We start from the raw sequence: 26,732 nt of genomic DNA on the forward strand, positions 1-26,732 counted from the left end.
AGCTAAGTGACCTCAGTCTTATCATTTAACCTTTCTGAGCCCCCATTTTTTCCATACAAAAACAAGAGCTACGAATATCATATAATTCACAGAGCTCTGGCGAAGTACTTAAGTTAGAACAGCACCTGGATATATGAAGTGCTCAGAAAATGTTAGCCACTAACAGGCTTTGTAAACAACACGGGGTGACCCAATGAGAGGAATTCTATTTCTGACATAGTTGTAAGTGTCTCCGGTAGCTTACAGCCAACAGTAATGGCAGACACTGGGTGCCTGGCTTGACTACAGACTCATTCCCCGTACTCTTGACACCTGCTGATGTCAGTATGGACTTCCCAAAAAATCTTTTCGCTCTTGGATTCTCCCATCACTATGCTTTACCCCTGGCTCCTCTTAGTAATAATGAAAATAACAACAGCAACAAAGTAGATGGTGCTGTGCATCTGGCCCAGAGCTGAACTTTCCTTTCTATCACTTCATTCAATGACTGAGAACAATCCTTTAAGGCAAGTGCCAGGATTATTGTTACTGAAGAGAGGGGGAAACTGAGGTCTGGAGAGGGTAAATACTTTGCCCAAGGTCGTTACTAAGCTCTGTTTTTGACTCCCGGAACCCTTCACTTCTGACACCAAATGCGTGGGTTTCCCCTTACACCAAGCAATTCTGATACCAACTCCCCAAAGTTTGTGCAGGACCCCACGGGTTAAGGGCTCAGTCCCATGAGAATGTCCCCCACTTCAGGTGCCAGTTATGAGTCCAAGTCACCCACACTTCTGACCAGTTAGCTATACATCAGAGATTCCCACAACCCCCTCCTCGGGTTCATAAATTTGTTAGAATGGCTCACAGAAACTCAGGAAAAGTTTATTTACTGGTACTGCTTTATTTATAGGATACAATTCAGGTTGTATCCAAGATATGGGGGAGGGGCACAGAGCTTCCATGCCCCTCCCCCAGGCACGCCCCCCTCCCAGCACGTCCCAGAAGCACTCGGAATCCCCTCATTTGGAGATTTCTGTGGAGGTTCCATTACACTGGCACGCTGGATTAAATCACTGGTCACTGGTGACTGACTCAACCTCCAGCTCTCTCTCTTCTCACTCACATGGTTGGTCCCTCTGGCAACCAGCCTCCAACCTAAAAGCTATCTGGGGAGCCCCCAAGAGTCACTTCATCAGCATAACATCAGGTATGGTTGAAAGGCTCTTCATATGCATAGCCAAAGATGTGCCTCTCACCCAACCCCTCAGGAAATTCCAAGGGCTTTCAAAGCTCTTGTACCAGGAACCAGGAATGAAGACCAAATACATATTTCTTATTAATCAAGAAATCACAGTCACACAAGCCTGGTGCATACACCTACCCGACACGCAATTCCATGATTATACCACAGAGCTAAGATATCTCATTATGTCATTATCTCAGGTGCCAAAGCCCCTTCATCTTTCCAACATTTGCCACAGTCCCCTGGTGCTCTTGGGCAGGGCATCCTCTGGGCCCTGCCTTGGCGTCAGCCTCCTTCCCAGCCCCTGTAGCTGGGTCTATCTCTACCCACCAGCCACTCCAGAGTCACCTCTAATCCATATACCTCCCAGTCTCTCCAGACTGCACACGGAACCAGGCCAGACCAAACCACCCCAAGATCTGCTCTCTAGGTTTGGATCTAGAGCCTAGAACTTATGACAAATTCCTCTGGGAACTGCTTCTCAAGGAAGGCATGCACACTCACTTTGGGAGGCCAGCTCTTTGAACAGCCACCCCAAGCCCTGGCTACCAGCACCCACAGACTTCCTGTTTGAAGGAACTGCGTATCCGCTCTCTCCTCTATAAGGACTGTCCCCCAGCACCCTCTTATTCCCGGCTTCAGAAACACTTAGCATCAGCACTACACAGTATTGGGAAATAGGGTGGTTCTGCAGGCTGTGTGAGCTGGCTTGCATCTACCATCCATTCTTTCCAAAGCCAAAGGCCAATGGTCCTCACCTCTGACTTCAAATATCTGTTCAGGAAGGAAATAAATCAAAGATGCTCAGCTTTGGAAGTAACTTTAGAGGCCAGTAAATCCAACTCTTCACTTGACATTGATCTACCTCCACAGCACTGCCAATAAGCAATTGTGTGGCCTCGGCTGGGGCTGATGACCGGGCACAGGTACTCTAACCTCCTGGGAGAGCTCCCTCCAATCAGCAGGTAGCCACCTCTCTGAACTTCTGTCCCCCACCCCCAACTGCTGTTAGCTCTGCCCTTGGCCTTGCACAGAGAAAGCTTTATTCCTCTTCCCTAGGCCTGCCTTCCAAGGGTTTGAGGAAAGCAACTGCCCTGCCTTGGGTCACCTACTTCCCTCTTCAGGCTAACGGTCTCAGTTCTTTCCTTCGCTCCTCATCACTCATGGGTTCTGTGACCTACGAGGAGCATCACCCTTGGTCAGCCAAACATCGCTCACCACCTCCTGCTTTAGAGATGGGCCCGAGCCACTGCCACCACGGAAGGCTCCTCCCTGTGGCTCAAAGCCAGGCTGATGCACATCCAGGAAGAAATGGCAGCAAGGGCTGGCTGGGGGAGGGGCATGGGAAAGGGAGGTTTTCAGAGAGAGCAGAACTAGGAAAAGATGAGAATTCAGGTGTTGGTGAAGGTGTGAGCTAGAATGTGAGCAGCTGGGGGTATGCAGCAGCTGAGAGACTAGGGATAGCTCAGCTCTTAGGATATGGGCAGCTTTGGGAAGGGCTTTCCTTGGACCAGAAGGTCCAAAGAAGAACAAACCAGCTGCACCCAGTGGTATGAATCCTGATTGGACAGATGCTCATTTGAATTATAAATATATAAATATATATATATATATATGTATGTGTGTGTACATATATATATACTTATATATAAGTAAATATAAATACAAATATAAATGTAAATATAAATAAATATAAATTATAAATATAAATATAAATATAAATCCCCTGGAAATTGTTACAGGCTCCAGCTGAAGACACAGATCCAGAAAGTTCAAGTCTTAAAAGACTTTCGAAACCGATACTTCCTTCTTTCCAAGCCAGACATAGGTCCATATGCCTGGGTGGTTCTCCATGTTACCAAACAGATGGAGGAGCTAAAACTCACCAACACATAGGTCATAGTCCCTGGTGGGGACTGAGATGGGGTTTCTCCTCCAGGGGATTTACTGGGGGAATGACATCAGGAAGAGCCTGGAAGGGAGGGAGGCATGCAGGATACCGGCAAGGGAGAAAAGGTAAGCAAGGATGTTGAAACCACAGGAAAATTCCAGCTCATCCTGATCCCATGGGAAGCTCTGGAGTGTCAACCGTCAACCATAATTGGTTCCATCTTGAGGCAAGATGGCTGGCAAGTTGTACTCCTGGGTCAATTAGTCGCTGGCCATCGGCTGCCCCCAGGCGGCGGGGAGGTGAATAATTTCCCAGAGATCTCCAGGAGTGGCAGTGCCATTGGTACAGATATAAGTGGTCAGGAGTTGTACGCTCACATCAGCAAAGGGGATTTGGGCAGCATCTTCCAAGGGTGCCCTTGCTAACTCATACATGCTAACTCATGCATGCACCGCCGCTCACAAGCACAGGACTAGTGGGATGGAAACTTCCGGTCACACCTACAAGCTGCAGCCAGACACATAATGGCTCATGGACAGGATTTTGAGAGTAGGGTTCTGTGCCTCCCTTTACCCCACCACAGTCAGTCAGTGTTTCAGCTTCCACTTGCAGATCTATCTAAATAAAACAAATAAATGGATAAATGTGTCTGTTTGAAAAAAAAAAGCACCAGCTCCCTCCACCAAATATAAAAGTCGTAGCTTCAGGTAACAAATGTGGGATCAGAAAAATAAATGTTGGCTATGTTTTATTGCATTTAGACTTCTACAGGTTGGCAAGTCCTTTGGAATCACCGGGTTCAACCCCCTGATTTTATAGACGAGGAAACTGAGGCCCACAGAGGCTAATTACCTTGCCCAAGGTTGTACAACTCATCAACAGAAGTCAATTAAATCCAAATACATTCCTTCTGTGTTTCGTGCTTTATTTCTTGAGTATAAATTTCCATGATCACTAAGGTAATCAATACAGAATATACCTGAGTCATGAGAAAAATAAGTACTGGGAAGTAGAAAGATGCTTTAGCACCCAGGGGATGTGACTTTTTGGAATGTTCTTCCCCAATAAAGCCCAACATGATCAACAGGCTTCTATCACATGCTTCAGATTTCTCAAATAATAAACATGCGTTTCTGGAAGCATCTGCTACCCAGTAACCACTCAGGCCAGGCGGCATGGACTAGTTTTCAGTCCACAGCAAGGGAGAAATGTGATATACGGAATTTCACACTTGCAGGGGTGATGATGTAGGCCATCCGTTTCAGGTTATAATAGATTGTGAGTCCAATGACCCTGCGGTCCGGCTTGCTATTTCAACCCAGTTCCATCAAACATAAACACGCAGACAAAAAAAGAGAAAACATCCAGCATACTTTCAGGTATCACTAGACCTGGGTGGTATATTTTTGATCTGATGGAGAACACGGGATTCTTGGCACTTTGAAATATGAACTGTTCTACGGAGCAATAGCTCTGACAGCAAACTTGATGCTAAAAGCTGCCAATTCAGTCTTCGGGGGATTTTTTTCAATGGGATCCCATGTCAGCTCTTCTTCTAGGCATCCGCGGCAAACTAGGATTCACTTTGCAGAAAATTTTCTAGAACTCATCTCTTCATTAAGGGAAGGACTTTCTGTAGAGAGGAAAAGGGAAGCCCTGTAGAGAGGGGGAAAGGACCAATTACCAATTCAATAAGCTCTCGGGCAGCCTTCCTTCATCAGCCACTCTGGAGGTCTAAGAGCTCCCGGGGACAGAGGCACAGACACACAGACTCTCCCCCACCAGCAGCTAACCACTAAGTGGCCTGTGCAGTAACATCAGCTTTTCTCTGCAAGTAGATGGTGTGGGTCATTATCACAGTCAGCTCCCGGTCACTGCCCCAGCCATCCAACACATCAGAGAGAATTCAGTACACCCCTGAAAACTTGTTTTCCAGGGAGCCGCAACCTAAAGTAATACAGACCGGAACCAGCTCCACGGAAAACCGCTCACTTAGCTTGGCAGGGGTCGCCTCTCCAAGGACACGGCAAATGCTCACAAAACTTCCAGGCATCTTAAGGAGTAAAAGTGCAATTTAGACGTAGTGCCCAGAGACTTTACAGGTGATGGGTAGTTAGGCTCCACACAGTGGACTGAGGCAGGCAGGAATTTCTATGCAAAGAGAACCTCATGGTCTCCGTGGTCCATCGTCCATGGTCCTCATGGTTCCTCATAGTCCTAAAGTTGTGCCGCATCTAGGAACAGGGTCAGGCCTCAGTGGGGAGATCTAATTTAGTGTCAGTGAACACATCTGTGGTTCATCCTAGCAAACATGCAACAAACAGTGGGGTCAAGATGGCTTCAGGTAAATGCACAGCTAGGCTGTCAATAAAGTGCCATCGAAGGAGAGTACGTGGTGTTCAGTTGTGAACCTAAAATCCAAGAAGGCTGAATTAAGAGGGGTGGTTTCCACTTGCTCCCACAAATTATCCCTGGTGCTTCTAGCAGATAAGACAAAACACATCTCACAAGAGGGGTATTGATTGGACATCTCTTTGGATTTTTTTGTTTACTTTTGAGAGAAAGAGAGAGAAAAAGCAGGGAAGGGGCAGAGAGAGGGAGACACAGTGTCTTAAGCAGGCTCCAGGCTCTGAGCTGTCATCACAGAGCCCGAGGAGGGGCTCAAACCCACAAACTGTGAGATCATACAGACCCCGATGCAGAGCTTGAACTCAAGGAGTGCGAGATCATGACCAGAGCTGAAGTCGGACACTTAACTGACTGAGCCACCCAGGTGCCCCAACATACCTTTGGATTTTACTTTCCCTCTGAATGGACTTTTAAGGGCATCCTTAACACCGCGGATGCTACCCTGGGGACCCAAGAGGAAGAGAGCTAGCTGACACTGATCGGAAGTGTGCTGCACATCAGACAAGGCACCACATGTACAGAAGGTGTGATCCCAGGCACGAGGGTACACAAACACGCACACATTATGTGACTGGATGGAGCTATTCCCAAATGCCAAAGTAATACATGTAATTATGTCCGGGATGCTTCCGTAGGCAATTTTTTTGTTCCTTCCTTACTCCTTCCCCACACTGCCCAAGTTTTCTCCAATGAGCATGGACTGTTTCTGTCATCAGAAAGTGTGGTATGATAATAATGACAACAATGAGACATGCCATCCTGGTGTAGGTGGGATCCTAGATACCTACACCAAAAAAGGAAGCGGAGAAAAATGGCCGTATCAGCTATAGTGTCACCTTAGCTTCCAATAACTTTAATCCCCCTTAACATACTCTGAAGACACACTTTGAGAGCTTACCATGTGCTAAGCAGTTCCAAGTCTTGAGAATAGAAGGTCAGTAAAGACATCATGTCTTACAGGGAAGAGAGACAGAAATAGGCAATGTCTAAAAATTATCAGTGGTTAAGGAATTCAGGTATTAAATTAAATCATCTCTGAGGTCTCTTCTAGCGTAAACACTTTCTGCGTGTAATGCTAAGAAAGGCACAGTGAGAGCTCTGACAGAGGAATATGAGCCAAGATGCTCTCTCAAAGACAGAGGAGGAAGAGATTCATTTAGATTACGGTCATGGGGAGAGGGATCGGCAATGATTTCCTGAGAAGGCTACAGAGATATTAGAGCTGGACTTTAAAGGACGAGTAGGATTTAAATGAATAGACGTGGAGAGAGAGGTGGGAGAGCAAAAAGTAAGTAAGGCCCACGAGCAAAGTATTCTGGGTCCATTCAGGAAACAGAAGGCAACAGTTTAATCAGCAACTGTCGGCAGGATGTATGCAGAGAACGTGTTTGAGGAGACAAGATGCCTGCTCTCAACTAGCTCCCCATCTAGAAGGGGTTGGGAAACAAGCTGTGAGCTCTCAGATGGCAAGGAACTGGTCTGGCTTTATAACAGCTGCATAGCAGATGTCCTCTCTGATGGATAAAGGGATGACTGAAGGAACACGCGGTAACATGCCACACTGTGATAAAAACACTACGCCTCGTATGGAGGTCACTCCACGCCTCTCGGGGCTTGGGGGCACGAGCTTCCCGGGGTGAAATTAGTAGCCATGAGCTGGTTCGTGGAAGCCAAGATGGTGTCTAGGCAGCAGAACTGATATGGACCAAAGCGCTGAAAAATGTGAAGGTTTGACTACTGTGAAAATTACAAATCCCACCATCACAGCAGTCGCCTGTGCTCTAAAGCTGGTGGTGAGTCACGGTAAGGAGGAGTGGGAAGAACACTGGCCTGGAGTCAAGAGAGCCAACGTCTAGCACAGGCTCAGTCATACTCCTATGGGACACGAAGCAAAGCAAGGGGCCTGCCCTGTACACACCAGGCTTGGGCCACTCACTGGCTCCTGTCGCACTTTACCTCCCTGAATGGGTGCAGCTCCCAGTGGCAGGTATTATTGTTTCTATTTTAAAGTTGGGGAGGGGTGCCTGGGTGACTCAGTAGGGTTAGGTGCCCGACTTTTTATTTTGGCTCAGGTCATGATCTCACGGTTTGTGGGATCGAGCTCTGCATCAGGATCTGTGCTGACAGTGCGGAGCCTGCTTGGGATTCTCAATTCTCTCTCTCCCTCTCTTCCTAACCCACTCACGCTCTCTCTCTCTCTCTCTCTCTCTCTCAATAAATAAATAAATAAATAAATAAATAAATAAATAAATGGAAAGTGAGGTTAGGGAACTTGCCTACGATTACACAGCAAATGGGGATACAGTTAGAACTCCAACTCTTCTCTCCCCAAAGCTCACCATCTTCGTGCACCTGCTGCTCATGTAATAAGAAATATTGAGAGGTTGGGTGCAGATCCACCAGCCTTGGGCAGGAATTCCACAGAGAGTCCTAAACCCTCACCTCTACATCTCAGTAATGCTATGTGATGTAGATGAAGAAGATCTAACAAGATCTCATTGTGGAGAGACCTTTCTTTCAGTAAGGAAAGGTCAGTGAAAGAAATCTCAAGTTTAAAGCGCAAACACATACAATTACGGACATCAAATTAAAAGTGCCAACTGAAGGGTCATTTGCATTCCTGAACCTGGAGGCAGATGAACCCCAATGTGATGAGCAGAGAAAGAGCGTGAAACAGTCACGTGCTAGTCACAAACAATGGAATTGCCACCTGTCTGTCACAGTTAGCTATTGAACCCAGCTGTGACCTCCGCTCCAAGCAATCCCATTTCCACAAGGCTGGGCTTTAACCCTGGGCTCCAAACACCTTGCGGCCACCTCCACCCCCCTGGTTTCTGCTCACAGCGTTACTCATCAGCTGACTCCTACGGTGGGCTGCGAACAGGGCAGGGGGGCTGGACAATAATAATCCCCTGCTAACACGGAGAGCGGCCCCGCCTTACATCTGCACAATGTACAAAAGGACATTTACATGCATTGTCTCACATTCCTCATCCCCCAACAACCCTGTGAGTTACAAAGTCACGTATTACTACCAGATGTTACAGCGAGCAAGTTGAGGCCTAGAGAGGACATAAAATATGACCCAGGGAATAAGCTAGAAAATGATGGAGCTGTGATTCAAACCTCCTCAAGCCAAGAAGTTGTTCCTAACCTTATCCTTAGATCACCCACCACCATGGCCATAGACACCCCATCCAGATCTCCCTCCTTCCACCTGAGGTCAGCACGGCAAACGCCCCCCCCCCCGCCCCCGCCCCCGCTCCCGCCCCAAGCAGGCACTACGGAAGTAAGTCCCATTCGGCTTTCCCAGGAAGGACAAATACATGCCTATCTGCATTCAGATTGTCCCAGGTGAGGGCTAAGAATGTACCTGCATGAGCATGGAACACACCTGTATACATGGCAGTGAGAATTCCACACCTGGCTTCTTGGGACTTTTAACCTCCACAAACAGCCTTCCCCTCTGCTAGAATCATGGCTCATTCACTAATTAAAGGGTATTACGCACTTCATTGCACACCAGCTAAGAACTTGGAATAAGAGCTTATGCAAAAGCATTACCCCTGGAGACAACACTAGGTATGTTTTATAGAAAAAGAAAAATGGAAAAAGCGATCCACCTGGGACATCCTCTCCCCCATACTTAACTTCTCTAATAAGTCAGCCACCGCATGTAAAGAAAGAAGCCACTCAGCATGGGAAAAACCCAGGCAGGGCCTAATAAATAAGCCAAATGGAGAGGGATGAGCAGCGGAGAGATGGAATGGGCAAGAAGGCCAGTGAACCGACTTCTCCCATCAGCAAGGTTCCCTGCCCTCTTCCGGTGCAAGAGCCCCAGAATCAGCATACTATACCCCAGACTAAAAGGTACAGGGGTATAAAGGGGGAGTGGGAAGGATTACCCCTCACTGCAAGGTCTTGGAACAAACCTGGTGCCATGTCCCCTCTCACAGAGGCTCAGCATGGCTTCCCACTGTGATCAGAGGCTGAGAAAGGTCAGCCATCCACTTGGGGCCTCCTCCAGGTTTCCTCGAGTGGGTGCCCTTTTTGACACCGCCCAAACAGCTGGGAGATCCAGCCCTGAGGCTCATCCCCCTTTCGGTGCTGGGGGAGGTCACACATTGAGGGTCAGTCCAAGGAGGGACACCCGGCCAGATGAGCCCTGGACTTGCTGAGGCTGGCAGATAATGACATACCACTTACTATTTCATAAACCATATCCACAAGCACCTTTACATTTGAGAGACATCCTGGAGAGGTCAAAGGCTCAGGTAAGGCTTTAAGGCCTGATCTTTGGTCTCCTGGGACTCCGGGGCCTCCAATTATGGGCTAAGTGCAATACGTCAGCTGTGAGCCAAAGAACCTTTACTTGGAAATGGAACTTGATCATGAACTGAGAGGAAACCACTAGTTGGACACGCAGTGACGAGGGTGCGTGAGATCTCGGTCCAGGGTCTGCTACCGCAGTTTCTCTGAGTGTGTTCCGGGTACGTTCAGGCAGACAGAGGAACAGCTGAGTGCATTTCTGAGCTGTAAGGTGCAGTGGTGAAGCTGAGCGTTGCCACGGCACTAGAAAGCACGGGGTGGGATACAGGGATGGTTTCAGCCTCTGAGAATGAGGCATCGTCCCCTCCTCTCTCAAGCCACCTAGGCCATCGTTTGTGCATGAAATGTATGAGAGTCGTTTGCTCCGTTCAGAAGGGCTTCCAGTACGGCCGGTCCCTTCCTCCAGTTCAGACCCCCTTCCCCTTTCGTATAAATGCACTGCCACTGCTTTTGCTGTGCTCTTCCTCACAGTGTTTGAAACGGATGGTAAAAACAGCTCCCCCAGGAAACAGAGCTCTATGGGATGCCCCCCACCCCCGGCACTGTGGGTTTTTCCAGAATCACAGACAGCTAACTGCAAGCACAGAGGCTGCAGACAGAAACTGGTTATGGCATTAACTGGTGATAACAGAAACTCAGAGCAAGAGGCCACCAGGCAGTGGACCTGAGAGCGGGTGGAGAATGGGTGCACTACCAGCAAGGTGGGGCATGTCTTAATTAGGCAGAGGGGCCCGGACAAGTGCTGGTGACAGAGCCCATCCAGTTCCTTTGCAACTGCTGCACCTGTCATCCAGAACCTACCATTGCAATTTGGCTCAAGGCTCGGAGACTCAAAAGCTCTGGCTTCTCCCTAAGGCAGCTATGGGAGAAGCAGCCACCCCGGGCTTCTGGAGGGTCCCACAGCCCCTGAGGCCCCAGACCCGCCTGGAAGCAAGGAGGCGTGCGTAGCTGCAGTCTCACCCCCTTATGCCAAGTTATGCCTAGCAGCCCACTAACTGGGCAAACGGAGAACCCTGGCAGCGACAGCTCTCCTCCCATCCTTTCTCTGCCCCTCCAGGAAGCCCCATCCTGAATGTGAGCCACATCCCCCTCCGCCTTTCCTCTTTACTCAGCTCCACACTCCTCCTCCAGGCTTTCCAATCCCACAGCTGCTCGCCCCCTCCCCACACCACTCCTCTGGCATCCACGTTGTTAAGCGACTGCACAGGCAGCAGCCCGAGCCTTTGAGTTTCAAGCCGAAGCTCCCAGACAAGCCAGCCTGGACCGCCTCGCCCTCACAGGCATCTCCCTGACCGTCCTCCTACACACAGGCCTCCACTTACACGCTCCTCTTGGGCCCAAGCACCCTGGACATCTCTTTGCTTCTGACCTGCCAGCAGACCAGATGGAGACCAGGGGGTCCCCCGCCCCCGACTCTCCTCTCCCCACACGGAGCTCGGAATCCACGCAAGAAAAGGAAGCACAGAGACTTCCACCCCTGTGAGCATCACCTGCTCCAGCAAGCTCCCAAAGCCACTGATAACACCCAGGCTGTCTGGGGCCCCACACCCCCTTCTCTGGCAGCTTCAGCTCCAGCCCAGCCCACAGGATGCAGTGCCTGATGCCACTTCCGAGCAGAGAAAGAGACAGAGAGGGGAGAAAAATGCCACCTCGTCAATGACAAGCTGTTCCAATCACACAGCTCAGCGACCAAGTGCCCCGGACAGCGGACAGCTCAGGCCTCCTCCCTCTAGTTGGGAGGAAGCCAGCTCAGCACATCTGGGGAAGCGATCCCCCACCGCAGGCCCCCTGCTCGCCCTCCACGCCTCACCAGACCACACTGCCCCATCCTGGCAGGCACACCGCTCCAACCAGTTCCAACAACTCTGGCCAACTACCCTCCTGGCCTTCGACTCGGGCACCACGCTCTCTCCTGCTCCGGGGAACGCGGAGACCCCAGTGTGGCACTTCTCAAGAGAACCATGCGCAAGAGTGAGCTGAAAGCCAAGTACTCACGGTGGTGAAGTCCTGGTGGCCGCACTCCTGCCCTTTGAACTTGCAGTAGAGCATCATATCCTTCAGGTCGTGGCCCACGCGATGCAGGAACTCCAGCATGCTGAACTGCTTGGGTTTGTAGTGTTTGAAGTTGGCCTTCTGCCGCAGGGCCTCCAGGACCGTGGGGTCTGCCAGGTGCGGGTCCGGGATCTGCAGGTTGACATCGAGCAGGGCCAGCAGCTCCCCGGCGTGGTACAGGTCATTGGTGGTCAGCCTGGAGAACCGGAAGCCGTTGAGGTTGCAGAGGGTCACAGCTGGGAAGACCAGGCTTTGGGCCACCACCTCATCCACCTTGGTGACGTGCTGGTAGGAGAGGTAGTAGGACACTCTCTCGGAGCTCTCCACCAGCAGCAGGCCCAGAGAGCCCACGAAGGCCACGGCCCAGAGCACACGCCGGATGGTCATCGGCCCATACACGAAGATGTGGCGGATGCCGTGGAGGGTGGAGGTGTTGGCGAAGATGTGGATGCTAGAGGGCTGCAGGCTGCCCTCGCTGGGGCTCTCCTTGAGGTCCATGGGGACCCTGTGCAGTTCCGCAACTGGCTTCAGGTTGATCCAATTTCAGAGAAGAGTTCCCAGTCCTCGGGCTCTGCTTAAACCTTGACGTTCAAGGGAGAGAACACGGCAAGGCAAGCATCAGGCCAGACGCCTGGAGTTTATCCTGGGAGCCCAGCCGCACGCTGCCAGGGGTGAGTGTTTATATAAACCCATTCAAACTCTAGCTCCTGATTTTTTCCAGGCGATAAGGAGGGCTGGTTTTATTTAGGGAGACACCAAGGTGATGTGGAAGAGATGTGGGTGGGAAGGGAGAGCTTAGCCAATGGAAATAAAGTCCTCCCCCCTACACACGCCACTAGAGACAAGATTAAAAGCGAGAGCGAGGGAGAAAATGCTTCAAACAAGTCGCTCGGCAGCCCGGAGCCTGTTAGGCAGCGCATAATGCCCCGCGGTGAGCATCCCGGGGATGTCGCGCGGCCACGCTGATGCACTGCGGGCGGGCGCAGCGCGAGCCTCCCGAGCCGCCGCCGCGCCGCTCCGGACCCCGGATTCCGCTTCTCGCCGCCGGCCGCCGGCCCTCCTCGCCGCCTCCTCCGGGCCCCCTCTTTCGGGCGGAATTCCAAATGCCGGCGGGCCGCGGCCAGCGCCCCGGAGAGGGGGCAGCGCGCCACCGCGGACAGGCGCGGACCCGGAGGCCGGCAGGACGCGGGGGCTCCACGGGCCTCGCCTCTACCCCGCCTCCCGGAAGTAAGGCGAGACCCAGAGGCCGCCGAGCGAGCCGGCCTCCTCCCCTCCCCCGCCGCCCCCTATCCCGGGCTGCGAGGTGGGGGAGGGGGGAGACGGGGCGGGGGGGGGGGGGAGTGGGGGCAGGGAGGCACGGGGGCGAGAGGCCTGGGGGGGCGGGGAAACCCCGCGAAAGTTTCTTTTTGGCCGTTTTGGGAGGAGCTAGTGGGGGGGGCGGCCTTCGCCGAAGGTGGAGTGAGGACGTGACACCCCTCCCCGTAGATAGATGGCAGGGAGGCACTGGATAAACTCCGGAGAGCCAGGTGTGGGGGTGGAGGCAGAATTCCTTTGCTCGGATTCTGCTCCCGGGTCACACTCACCCCGGGGCCCTCAGAGGGGAGATGCTGAATGTGGAGAATGTAAGAAGCAACCCAGAAACCACAGTGCCTCTGCCACCGGCCGGCGGGAGGGGGACATTCCAGGGAGCGAGGAAGCCCCTCCGGAGACCCGGATAAAGAGCAACAAGTAGCCCCCACCCCACAGAGCCGCTGTGCTATCCCGAGGTTCTGTATCTGCAAAAGAAAGACAGCTGGGGTTCCAGGTAGGGCTGGCTGGCCCCCTTTGGGCTGTGTGTGTTCTGGCCCCGGATTTGCCAGATGGAATCACAGCTGGAGATAGAGGTGGGGAGCATAGGACTGGGGTTTGAGCAGCCTACCTCCTTTTCCTGAAAATCCACTGGAAGTCAGCCCCTGCTAGGAGGTGGGTGTGGCTTGCCCCGCGCCAGAGATCAAATGGTTGGAACCTATGGAGTCAGGGATGCTAAATCCTCATCAGGAGGAAAGGAACAGAAAGTTCCAGTGGCCAACCCAGTGCACACAGCCAAGCTGGGGCAGAGCCACATGGAGGCGCCTTGTTGAGCCAACCTGGTGTCCCCAGGGCACGCCAAGCTTAAATACTCCTTGGAAGGCATTTGAGAAGAAGGCAGCCTAGGGAATGTCCCTCCTGGATTGTATCTACTTCAAAATATTTCTCCATCCCATCTGCTCTAAACCAGACCCAAACAGAACAGAATCCGGATGCTCTCTGAGGCAATAAGCATGTGGCATTGAATTAGTGATGTATTGATCCTGGGAGCTTACGGTGCGGAAGCATTGCAAGCAAGCGCAAATGCCAGAGGGTACCCAACCTCATCCGTGTGCCACCTCCAAGGTCCCAGACCCCTGCCTAGACAGGCAGAGGGTCTTCAAAACAAGGGTGCCAAAATTAAGAGCCTGTCATCTGTCAAGACCTGTGTGAGCGTGTCTTATCTCACTTAACCCTTCCAACCTCCGTGGCAGGTATATGCTGCAATATCACCTCCAGTATACAGATGAGAAACTGAGACTCACAGAAGATGCCCCCACCAAGTTACACAGCTAATAAGTTCCGGAGCTGGGCCTTGAACTCAGGCATGCTTGCCTCCAAAACACAGGCTCAAAAAGCAAATCCAAACACTCCCTCCCAAACGTAGGAAGGGGCAAGCATTTCTACCCCACTTCCCAAATTACACACACACACACACACACACACACACACACACACACTGTGAATCACTTCCTCCTTCCACATACAGAAAGCAGCCCTATCCCTCCTCCCCACCAGGCCAATCAATCCCTGTTGTCCATTTTTTAGCTCAAGGCCCTCCTCCTACAGGAAGACTTCCCTCACGAATCTAATCTTGGCTCATCAGTTTGGTTAACAAGTATGTTGAACTCCATCTGCACCACACCCTGTATTGGTTTGGGGGAAATGAGGAGGAATCCAACACATTTCTTACCCTTGACAATTCAGGATTCATTGGGGGCAGAGGCGGTGTTGGTTTGCAAACTGGCCCCTGGACACAGTCGGCAAGGAGAGACCAAGAAAGAAGCAGACCTCTCCAGATGGGTAGGTGGCGGGTTACATAAGCCGGGAACTGAACTAACAAGGCTTGTCTTGGGCACCACAAGAAGTGTCGATTTCCATGCCTGCTTGCGAGAACATTAAATGTTTATGTAGAGGCCTTAACTGGCCTCAGTCACATGTGCCACCCAGATGTTCTCAACAACACCTTGCTCTGCAAAGCTGTGTCCTTGGGCAGCGTGGGGAAGGCAAGCAGAATGCACATTTCAAGAGGGACTAAGGAGCCTCCAACTGCCCTGGGTCAAGCTCGGGGTTAACCAGCGGTCTCGTCCTCTCGATCACCTCCTTCAACATTCCACCCCTCATGACCTGCTCTTCTAATCTCACATGTCCCCCTCCTCCACTGCATGCCTGAGGGGTCAGCAAGGGGAAACCCCTTGCTGCTTCAGGGTGGCTCATTTGGGGCAGGTCTTCAGCCTCCCTGAGACAGCTACCATAGCAACAGCCTAGGCACAGTCAAGAGAAAACACAGATTAAGATCATTCTCCCCCAAACAACATTCTCCATGAAGAGCCCCAGGGTCTGAACCACTGATTTATTAAAACCTGTAGGTTTGAGATCAGATCACTCAGGATGTTCCCTTGTGTCCTCGCATGATTTAAAAAAGATGGTACATCAGCAGACTCACCAGGTATGAACACACAACATTCTGTTGGGATAATGGCACAGGTGCCTCCTTGCAAGGCAGTCGTAACATCCAAGGCCATCTTACTTTGGAGGACAGCTTTTCCCATTAGACACGTCAGTGTTTGGTAAAGACAGGCCTTGCTGGGTGAATTCAGTAAGGGCTTCTGTGCGTGCTGTCTTCTAGGCCAATGGGGGAGACAAAGACGAGCCAAATGATTGTAGCAGTGGAAAACAGAGCGTGTGCACCTGGCCTTGAGGAGAGGGAGCTTGGCAGCTTTAGGAACGTAGCCTTGTTGTATGTACCATACATGTTAGCCGGGGAGGCAGCACTCTTGGGTGTGAGGAGATGCACTGGGGGGTGGGATATGCCAGACCAAGACCCCCACCTTCTCCCCTCTCTCATTGGTGCATGTACCATTCCACGTATGGCGTTTTCAACAGGTTCAGCCTGCAGCAGGACAGCCAGATCCCCAGGGAGATTGGAGCGATACCCCTCCCCCCACAGAGAGATGCAAAGTAATTCACCCATCCTGGTGAGATGTCTTACTGCAAATTCCAGTAGATGATGCATGATGGGGGCTTGGTGTTTTCAGCAGTATAGCACATTGATCCACGGTAAGAGTCCGGGTAATGGCTATTTCCAGAAACTTCCGTGCCTAATGGCATTGAGTGTCTCAGTAGGGGTCCCCATTGTAGCATATAGAACAACAGACCCTATTGGCAGATGATTCAAATGCATTAAAGCCTGGGATGGCACTTTAGTCTGCCTGGCCACAGTGGTTTTACTGGTTAGTAATTTAGGCTTCTGCTTTAGTACTCTTTTTTTCCTTTCCACTAAGCCTGCTGCGTGCAGGTGTGAGGGGAGGTGAAACTTCCACTCAATGTCATGTTCTTTTGCCCAGTCTCAGAATGTGACCCCTGATCACTGTTTATATGGCATGGGTATCCATACATGGTACTCAGCTTCTCTAATCCTCTAATGGTGGCAGCCTGGTTTACGTGGTGATAAGGAAAAGCTTGAGTAAGGCCAAGTGTCCACACAAACCGGGCATATTTAGAATCCTCACTCAGAAGGAGGGGGCCAATATAATCAATTTTCCCATCTCTCACCAGATGGGAATTCCTGAGGTTGACTCCAGACCCCTTTGGCAGTTGCCCTGGGTATTGTTTGTTTATTTAAGATTTTTATTTTTAAGTAATCTCTATACCCAATGGGAGGGTTTCATGACTTTCATGTCTCTAATATCAAGATTCATGACTCTAATATCAAGAACCGCACACTCTACCAACTGAGCCGACCAGATGCCCCAACCGGGGCGTTGGAGAACACACAGAACATGTAGTTAAACCAAGTCACTGTATTTCAAGGGCAATCCAGCATCCTTGGTAATATGCCAGCCTGCCCCGGCACAACAGTGGCCACTCTTCCTATGCACCTAATTCAGCTGTATCAACTGACGGGGCACTTGCTAAGAGTAGGGAATCAGTTTCCTGATTGCCACGGGTGTCCGAGCTAGGACATGGAACACAGGATTGCAGGTGAACCCAAATGTCTTTTCCACCTTTTCTGAGACATGAGGGCTTACTCATGATCATCCACCTCTCAGCTTCCCATTGTCCAAGCCATAGAGCTAATCCCTTTAGAATAGTCCACTGTCAGTGCAAAGAGCTAGTGGCCAGGACTCATGAATAATCACAAGCCAAACCCCTCTGAATTCAGCCTACTGGCTACCATGGTTCCTTTCTGTTTCCAGGCATCAGCAGGAATTTCCCCCACCCCCTCCCCATAGACCATAGGGGCCACCATGAGAACGGAGAGGCGCTCCACATTCTACAGGACCTAGGAGCCCCTGCATTTCTAGAAACAGTGGGCTGGTGGACAGAGTGCCCCCCTGCTGCAAATAGGCATGGCCCTTTGGTCACAATGGGGGTTTGAACCGTGGTGGAAGTGAGTGGATGGTACACGGTCTCAGCCCATCCCCTGATAGAAAAGCGGAGCGCTTACCAGGATATGCTGTTCCTTGGTGAGAGGCTCCACCTGGAGGAGCGCGATGTGCACTGCCAGGAGCTGGTGCTCTATGGGGCCATGTCAGTTTCTTGCCCCTTCCAGAGCCAAGACCAAAATCCTAGGGTATTTTCTCCTTCTGTCCTCTCTGCCACAGTGCGCGACCCCCACCTTCTGCAGTCACAGACACGTCTAACTCAGAAGGTAGCCCTGCTTGGGAGATGCCCAGGCTTTAATCGGCTTCATTAGTATTTTTGTGTTCCCTTACCCTATGTCCACGCCTGCCCTTTCTTTACCAGGCAGCATAAGGGATGGAGGTACTGTGCCAGGTGGGGAATGAAAGTCCTACAAAACCCCCAAATGCCTGCAAAGGTTTGCACCTCCCTCGTGTTCCTAGGGGTCGGATGGGCTTGCACCTCACCAACCACAGCTTCTGAGACAACATGGGGTTTATCTGACCAGGTGACTCACCAAAACTTTACACTGGTGCCTGAGCCTCGAATTTCTGTGGGTTCACCAGCCACCGTCTCCCTCGAAGCAAAGTCTGCAGGATGTCCCACAGCAGAGACAAGTCTTCCCATGTTAACGTTATATCATCAATGTAATGGGCCCAGTTTACTGATGTGTGGGAGGAGAACAGGGACAGGTCTGGAGTGACCATCCTGTGACATATTGTGGGGCTGAGCAGAGAGCCCTGGGGAGGCACTGGAAAGGTCCACTATTGCCCCTCCCACATAAGCGAATTGATCTTAAGTCGTCAGACACCTGCACTTGCCAATCTGTCGGTGATTCCTTGTATATGTAAGGAAACGGGCGTATATAGCCGTTCAACCTGACAGTGAATAAAATGTTTCTACACAGCTCTTCTTAAGGGCCCTTTTTATTAGGTAAGACTCATTTGTAATTCGCAGTATGGCTTATGCATGAACATCATATATTCCAGGATCCTTAAAAGTGTTTTTGTGGTATTCTATTGGTTAAACATCTTCCTCTTCAATCAGATTTACAACACTTATCCCCTTGGCCCTGTGGGTATGTATGGGGGCAAAGGGGGCTGGATTTAAATTGGGGCCATTTGGCCCAAACTTTCAGGCTCTGCCCTAATTTGTGGTCTTTTTGATGAAAGCAAAATATTAAGTGTCTGGCTAAACATTAAGGAAATTTCCAGATAAATTCATTTGCAAATCAGGCAATTTAACTCCCTACTTAGACAATGTGCCGCAATTTTTGCTCTGGTAAATTTATTCGCTTGCTTGAATTCATGTTCTCTGACACTGATCCTGCTTTTCTGAGAAGCAACAAGCTGGGGGGACCCTCTTCCAACCCTGGGGGATCTGAGGTCTGCCCAGAACCCAGAGCCTGCTGCCCAGGGAAGGTGAGGGCACAGAGGGCAGCCTGCCATCTCAAGCAAGTGGTGACAAGTAGGAGAGTCAGGAAGCTGAGACCTACAATGACCTCGGATGCTAATTTGCTCTTTAACATATGCTAGATATATGCTACTGTCACAATAACTCCCTAATTAAAAAAAAAGACATCCTTTTCTAATATACAGGTGGCATTGTTACTTCATTACTACTTCTTAGTACATTACGTTACTATTGGAGTCCAAATTGTCATTGAGTAATATACATTACTATATAGTCAATATACAACTTTTTCTCCTGACCTCTCATTGACCTAAAGAAAGGTTAAAGGGGTGCCTGGATGGCTCAGTCCGGTAAGCATTCAATTTCAGTTCCGTTCAGGATCTCGCAGTTTGTGAGTTTCAGCCCCGCCCAAGGCTTGCTGCTGCTTTCAGCTCAGAGCCCGCTTTGGATCCTCTGGCTCTGTCTCCCTCTCCCTCTGCCCACCCCCCACTCTCATGTGCTCTCTGTATCTCCCTCTCAAAAATAAATAATAAACATTTATGGGGTGCCTGAGTGACTCAGTCAGTAAAGCAACTGACTCGTGATTTCAGCTCAGGTCATGATCTCACGGTTTGTGAGTTTGAGCCCCATGCCAGTGTGGAGGCTGCTTGGGATTCTCCCTCTCCCTCTCTTTCTTTGCTGCCCCCCTGCCTGTACTCTCCCTCCTCCCTCTCTCTCTCTCTCTCTCTCTCTCAAAATAAATAAACACTTTTTAAAAAGAAGAAAAAAGTTTGAAGATCAACTATTGTAAATCAAAGTGTTTCCTGTTGTTGGCTGGTTTTTAAATAAACACCTCATACAGCAGTTAATCCCATCCGGTTTTGTTACCTCAGCATATGCTTAGCAAATAATTTGTCATAAAGCAAATAATCTGTCACCAGGGAGGGACAATCAGCAAAGGCATTTAATGTGTGACTTATTGAGATCTTATTTATAGTTGTTTTATTTTTGCCTTCCAGGAGAAAACTACAGAAACCAGTCCACACAGAGAAGACTTTTAGGGTTCAGCTGCCCATTGATCTGAGCCCCGGAACGGATATAACTTGCTGCACAGCCTTTGGAAAGCCATGTAACATCTCTGCGCCGTTTCCTTGTTTGTGCTAAATTATTGCTGAGGCCTCTTCCTGCACCAGCTTTCTATGCCACTGCAATTTGACACAATCCTTGACCAAATCATAAATACCTTGTTAATGGGATAAAAATGAGTTTGAATCTGGGATTCTGGTCATTAACCCCATGTCACCTTCTGTTAGAGCGCTGCGATGACAGGGTCAGGTGAATCCAAATCACATGTTAAACATGCAGGTGTCTGTTCCATCCTCTCTCCACACCATACACCCTCACTGAATCAGAATCTCTAGGGGTGGGGCCTGGAAGGCTCTCTTTCCTTTATGAGATTACAGAGGGCAGAATGGGGACCCCACCCAAACCAGCCAGGTTCCAGGAGCTCCTCCTGTCTATCAGGCACGCCAAGCTATTTTCCAGAGTTTTGCACTTGGCATTTCCCTTGGCCCGGAAAGGTTTCCCCCATGGCTGGCTTCTTCTCATGTGTCACCTGCTCACAGAGGGTCTTGGCTGGCCTCCATCTCTCCACCCTCCACCCCACTCGCTAACCCATCACTTGTTTCCTTTTCTTCTCAGCACTAGTCACTTTTTGAAATTCATCTCCCCTCCTTGTGCATTATCTATTACCCCTACTGGAATAGGAGGCCCTACTTCACCCACACCCTACCCTCCAGGGGCAGAGACCCTGCCCGGCTTGTTGGAAGCTGGACCCCCACATGAGAGACCTGGGAGGTGCTCTGTGATGTAAGAATTCCCTTAGCCCCAAGGTTGAGGCTGCTTGTCTGAGATGCAGGAATGGGGACCCTCTTCCGACCCTGAGAAACCTGGACCTTGTCCTGAAACCAGTTCCCGAGGGTGGCGAGGGGCATCTCTTACCCCCCAGCCGCATCCACAGCACGGAGGAAGACCCCAGTGGCACCAGCAGGCGGCCAGGTGCCCGGAGAACCTCAGCTGGGGTATTTGATGGAAAATCCTAACTCAGAGGCTGTTGACAAGGTTCTCCTCCCTTCACGGTCTAGCAAAAAAATGGGTGCTGGTGGAAGCTGAGGTCAGGTGTGAATGGAGTAGTGGTTACCTAGCCCACAAAAGGGCCGTTCCATTTTCACTCCCCCTGACCAAAGACAGCTGACCTTGACATTTCCCATACCAGCTTTTCTCTACTTTCCTAATCTGATGGGATAATGATGTTATAAAGAAATAACTTAAACAGTAGGTGTTTAATAAATGTTCGCTGATGTAAAATTAGGAAGACAATCACAAGAGGACCTCCAAACTCTTCCTTACCCTCAATGAGTTTTTTGATAGCCAAAAATTAGTTTGTAATATGAGCACTCACCCCCTTAGTACGGAATCAATGGCTTCTTTCTCTTGTTTGCTTTCAATGAGACACATATACCTGTAGCCCCTTAGTCACCTAAGGCTCCAGGTGGGCTCAGGAGAGGCTCCAGGACCACACCCGACCTCTCCAGTCCCTCTGTTTAAAGACACAGAAGTCCCATCTCGAACAAAGCAGGTGTGCTTCAAATCTACCCCATGCGTAAAACGAGGTACCCGGGACCCTGAGGCGCTGGCTCCTGATTTAATGTTGTCATTTCCCTTCTCCGTGGGGCGTGAAAGTCCCCCGACCCCACCGCTCCCTGTCCAACCTCTGTATTATGTTTGCCTTCTCTAAATATTCTTTTTTGCATGTGTCCGTCTTTATGCGCCTTCCTCTTTGAGTCTGCCTCTGCTCCTCTTTCCCCTGGGATAGAAGTAGGAGAAAGAACCCATCGCTGTTTTCTCTGTCTCTCACCCCCCAGAGCCAACTGTTTAACGCATGAAGACAAATGAAGTCAATCAGCTATAGACAGGCTTTCAACAAAAATTTTATGGGCACCACCTTGGCCATAGGTGAGCTAGTGGCAACAGGAATGCCAGGGAAAGCCCACAAGTGCCTAAGGGTTAGTCTTGCCCTGATTCCAAGGGGAACTTCCTCCCACTACTGGTTAGAACTGCTTCTTCTTTTCTTTTTTTAATGTTTATTTATTTTTGAGAGAGAGAGCATGAGCAGGGGCAGGGCAGAGAAGGAGGGAGAGAGAGAGAATCCTAAGCAGGCTCTGTGCTGTCAGCACAGAGCCCATGAGGGGCTGGAAATCACAAGTTGTGAGACCATGACCTGAGCCAAAACCAAGAGTCAGGTGCTTGACCAACTGAGCCACTCAAGCACCCCTAGAACTGATTCTTATCTTTGGGAACAAGTGGTTGGTGGAGGTGATATTTTATTCCTACCTATTCAATTTGCTTATTACAACCTCCTTGAACCCTCATGAACCCTCCCTCGCCCATCCACCCACCTTCTTATATCAGTCCTCCCTCCCCCCTGCTCCCCTCTCTCTTCACTCATCCCCACTTCTTCTAAGAAGTGGCTCAGTGTGTATGGATTGGAGTGTGCCTCATCTGTGTACCCCTTTGCGTGGGATGACTTTTCTGTATCTCCGGCATTCATTTTAAGTCAATTTACTCCTTTACCTCTGTCATAAAGCAATGAGAAATAAAATTAATGAAATGGGAATAAGAAAGAGAAAAGGCAGGATTGAGAAAAAAGGAACAAGGCATTGTTGTTATAATCACGTTCATCTTTTTCTTGCATTTATACACGTTCGACTATAAATTCATTACATACATGTTCACGCAGGCAACCCAGTGGCAGGCACCACAGGGGAATAAGGAAGTCATGAAAGGCACAGCCCCTTCTCTCACGGAGCTTTGTGTCTCCCTGCTGAGGCACTAATAATAATTTGTATCAATACCACACTTGACGTCACATGTCCAGCAGTCTTTATCTTACATGATTTCCATGAGCAGAAGAGGGGTCGTGGTCTCTGTGGCATGAAAGACGACACTGAGGCTCTGAGAGTTGGAGGACATTGAGAAGACAGTAGGAGCATCTGGGGCTCACGTCCTGGCTCCCTGACTCCAGATTTTCTGTCCTTTCCACTCTGCCATCATTCTAAGCAAGCATCCTCTGCAGACATGTCACAGAGCTAGGACACAGTGAAGCTGGGCAGAGTCTACTGACCGTGACAAGAGGAGCAGGCTCCAGGGAAGAGAAAACCAGTGAGGGCTGGAGAGAGAGAAGAGAGAGGCAAGGAACGATGGGCGGGAGGTGGAGGCTGGAAGAAGGTCCAGAACCTGGCCACGGGGTGATACCGCGGAGGTCGCTTCAGCCCCTGTGTGTACCCATGTGTCATCCAGAAGGCCACTGAAGAGCCACTGGAGGCAGATTTTCAAGAGCTTTTGTAGAAGGAGTGAGATGGAGGTGTCTTTTCACTCTCTCTGTGTATATATAAATATAAACATATACATATGTATACATGTCTCCTCTTTCTGTGTCTGATTATGCATTCAATTCAGCATGGATTTAAGGACTGCTAATTTTGGTCTGGGCGCTTTGATAAAACAATCTGGGAGAACACCAGGAAGGAAGAGACACCATTTTTCTGTTGTTGGAGGAGGTGATCAAAGGAACGTGACCCTCCTCCACCAGTTGACCAGCGAACTGGTCCCAAGGCAATCAAAAGCTCCTCACTCCCTCCTCTGTCCTTGGAAGTCACGCTCTGCCCACCATTCCCACGATGGGAGCTGCTTTCAAGGACCCAGCCTTGAGAGTAAGGTGCTGTTGAGGACATCTAAATGGTATACGTAACCGAACCTAGTTAAGGCCTCTGCATAAACATTTGAGATAATGGCAGGTTAGGTATGGAGGTCTACTCATCTCTCAATGCCTAAGACGAGCCTGGTTAGTAAGTTCCTTTGCTTATTAAAACTGCCACCTACTAACCTGGAGAGGTCTGCCTCTTTCCTAGGTCTCTCCTTGCCCTCTGTGTACAGGCACCCGTGTGCAAACCAACAGTTGTCCCCAGGGTGTGACCAAGGCAACGGTCTGCGCATACTGCAGAGAGAGCTCTGGATTATGGGATAGCAGGGGATGTGGCATCGAAATGTCCCGAAGTTCTCTGTACAAACTGCATTTTCATGGAGGGAAGGGAATTGGCATGTACTGAGAGCCAAACTCTCGTTTCATCTGTGAGGTTTTTTGCCCATTTTACAGACAAGGAGACTGAGGCTTCAGGAGGTATGTAAATTGCCCATGAGCCCACTTCAAGTGTGGGGATGCGCTTCTGGTAAGAGTTCAGGGTCACTGAATCACACTGCTACCGGTGCACCTCATGAGGCCGTGAAGGCTGTGGTCCAGGCTTCAGGTGCTGGTGCCAGACGGCTGGATCCACCGCATGCTAGCTCTGTTATGCGAAGCACGCTATGTACCTTGTCTAAACCTTGGTTTGCTCATCCGTAAAATGGGTATAGTGTGAAAGCACCTGCCTCGTAGGGAGAATGTGAGGAGTTAAAATGTGTGAAGCACTAATGAGTGTCTAAGAAAAGCCCAGTAACTATAGCTGCCATTATAAGCGCCATCATTATCATTACTGCTGTTGTCAATAGGGGAGCTAGGTGACATGAAGCCACCCCTGTGGGCTTGTGATCTTTCTCTGGCCCCCATACCCCAACCTATTCCCATGCAAAATGGCAGGTATGCAGTCACGACCCAGGGCTTGAACGTGAGGGCAGACGAGCAGTGCAGCTGTAATAGCCATACGCTGGAGTCCAGCTAGGGCCCTTGGACAAGGAGAGGACTCTCCCAGCTGGGGTTCAGGGCCTTTCCCCTGATATGGGCGGGGACACTCTGATCAGGTCACTTGCCCCCTATTAAGCATCTCTGGTGTGTCAAGCTCTACACTAGACTGTGAAGATATAATACTCAATAAGATGTATCCCCTTGAGCTCTGGTGCAGCTTTGGCAGATATGTTTTGCTGGATCTGTTTCCTCTTTGGGGAAACAGAGAGGCCGGAGGACTCCCGTGGTCCCTTGCAGACCTACCCCCTGAGTAGTGCTGTGAATAAACACTGTTCCAGCTTCTGTCCCCAGAGAAGAGTCTTTGGTCTTCCCAAGGCTGGAGACGTGAAGACTTCTGCTCCTTCTTCCTGTCAAGTGTATTTTTTTTGTGAGATTTGAGGAGTGAGGATCATCCCCCAACAAGGCCATTTGTCTTTGAACTTCCTGACCCCATTCATCCACCAGCACTCCCTACATCCACCAGTCCCACCTTCTTTCTTAACAAATGACTCCTACATCCACATATCTCTACAATACCTGCCAACCAAACTCCAAAAGCAAATTGCCAACCACGTCTAAGGCAGCTGTTGATTTTACTGACCATAGCAAAGCATGTTCTGTGAGTCAGGTCACAGCAATAAATGTCAGGAAGGACTGAAAGAGGAATCAAGATTTGCTCTGTCACCCACAGAGCTTAAGGTGGATGAATAGGACTGCTGTATACACATTTGGCACAAGGGAAGAGATGTGTGATGGAGCCAGGCATATGCTGGGGACCTAGAATGGAATTTGTGTGAAGGTTCCCATCTCAGTGCTGCAGCTGACATTAAATCCTTCTGGGACTCTCCCCAGGAATAGCCAATGTTACTCAAGACAGACACTTATTGTATGCCAGTTGACGATGCCAAGGGTTTACCTGGATTGTGTCAATTAGTGAGAGTTTCTCAACTTTGGCACTGTTAACACTTGGGGCTAGATAATTCTATGCTGTGCAGGTGCTTTTCTGTGCACTGTATGGTAATTAGCCTCATCCCTGACCTCTACCCACCAGATGCCAGCCGCATCCCACCGCCACCAATTATGACACCCAGAAATGTCCCCAGACTCCTAGGAAGCAGAATCATTCCTTGTTAAGAACCACTGAGTGAATCTTTTTTTTTTTAAGTTTATTTATTTATTTTGAGAGAGAGAGAGAGAACACGTGCACGCACACGAGTTGGGGAGGGGCAAAGAAAGAAGGAGAGAGAATCCCAAGCAGACTCTGCGGTCTCTGCGTGGAGCCCTACACGGTTTCCATCTCACGAGCCATGAGATTATGACCTGAGCTGAAATCAAGAGCCAGACACTCAACTGACTGAGCTTCCCAGGCGCCCCGCTGAGTGCAACTTAATATAGACCAGGGAGGTGGGTGCTATTACCGTCTGCACTTTAGAGCTGTTTCTCCTCTAAACTGAGGCACAGCAAAGTTAAATCGTGTGTCCACAGTCACACTGCTAGGAAGAGGTGGGAGCCAGCCAGTCTTCTTCCACAGACCACACTTTTACTGTCTTTACTGCACCGCCTATCACCGCATGCATGGTGCTGAGGACTGGGTAATGTGCAATAACCCCGCACAAAGATGGGCCATTAGTCATGGTGGTCCCTTCTGTCGGGTCTGCATTTCACTACCTTTCTTTCCATGAGCCGCACAACAACCCTTCCTTGTAGGTGTATCTCCCATTTATAAATGAGCGCACTGAGACCAGGATTAACAGGAAGGGGTTGCCCCCAGGTCACAGAGCAGGCAAGCCACGAGGGTCCAGAATTTGAATGCCCCAGCTTGTAATTCTCTGCCCTCCACTACTCAGAGAGTGGCATAAACACCGATGATACTATGGGAGACAGGCAAGAGACTTAATAAAAAATGAATGCAAATTCTGGATGAT

The 26,732-nt window shown here is 50.1% G+C and overlaps 1 protein-coding gene across 11 annotated transcripts; it reads right to left on the minus strand.

The window, feature by feature from the left end:
- Positions 1–4,024: 4,024 nt before the first annotated feature.
- On the minus strand, positions 4,025–21,546 carry LOC122207359 (acid-sensing ion channel 2-like). Of its 11 annotated transcripts, none has more exons than XM_042917472.1 (5): positions 21,490–21,546; positions 18,154–18,300; positions 17,683–17,892; positions 11,850–12,487; positions 9,837–10,097 (listed from the first exon to the last, which is right to left on the minus strand). In XM_042917472.1, the coding sequence occupies exons 4-5, from the start codon at positions 12,402–12,404 to the stop codon at positions 9,987–9,989; spliced, it is 666 nt and encodes a 221-aa protein (XP_042773406.1). In that variant the 5' UTR covers positions 12,405–12,487; positions 17,683–17,892; positions 18,154–18,300; positions 21,490–21,546; the 3' UTR covers positions 9,837–9,986. The 11 variants fall into 11 exon arrangements, with proteins under 11 accessions (XP_042773410.1, XP_042773406.1, XP_042773403.1 ...); XM_042917469.1 differs by lacking the exon at positions 21,490–21,546 and adding an exon at positions 20,272–20,463; XM_042917476.1 differs by lacking the exons at positions 9,837–10,097; positions 18,154–18,300; positions 21,490–21,546 and adding exons at positions 4,025–4,772; positions 20,272–20,463.
- Positions 21,547–26,732: the final 5,186 nt, after the last annotated feature.

The sequence above is a fragment of the Panthera leo genome, chromosome E1, assembly GCF_018350215.1.
Source record: "Panthera leo isolate Ple1 chromosome E1, P.leo_Ple1_pat1.1, whole genome shotgun sequence".
NCBI lineage: Eukaryota > Metazoa > Chordata > Mammalia > Carnivora > Felidae > Panthera > Panthera leo.

Bases quoted from the DNA above. Each gene is read 5' to 3' on its own strand.
- LOC122207359 (XM_042917472.1), bottom strand. From the start codon at position 12,404: ATGGACCTCAAGGAGAGCCCCAGCGAGGGCAGCCTGCAGCCCTCTAGC. The intron at 10,098-11,849 runs GTGAGTACTTGG...CGTGCTTTCTAG, and splicing joins GCCACCAGGACTTCACCACC to TGCCGTGGCAACGCTCAGCT.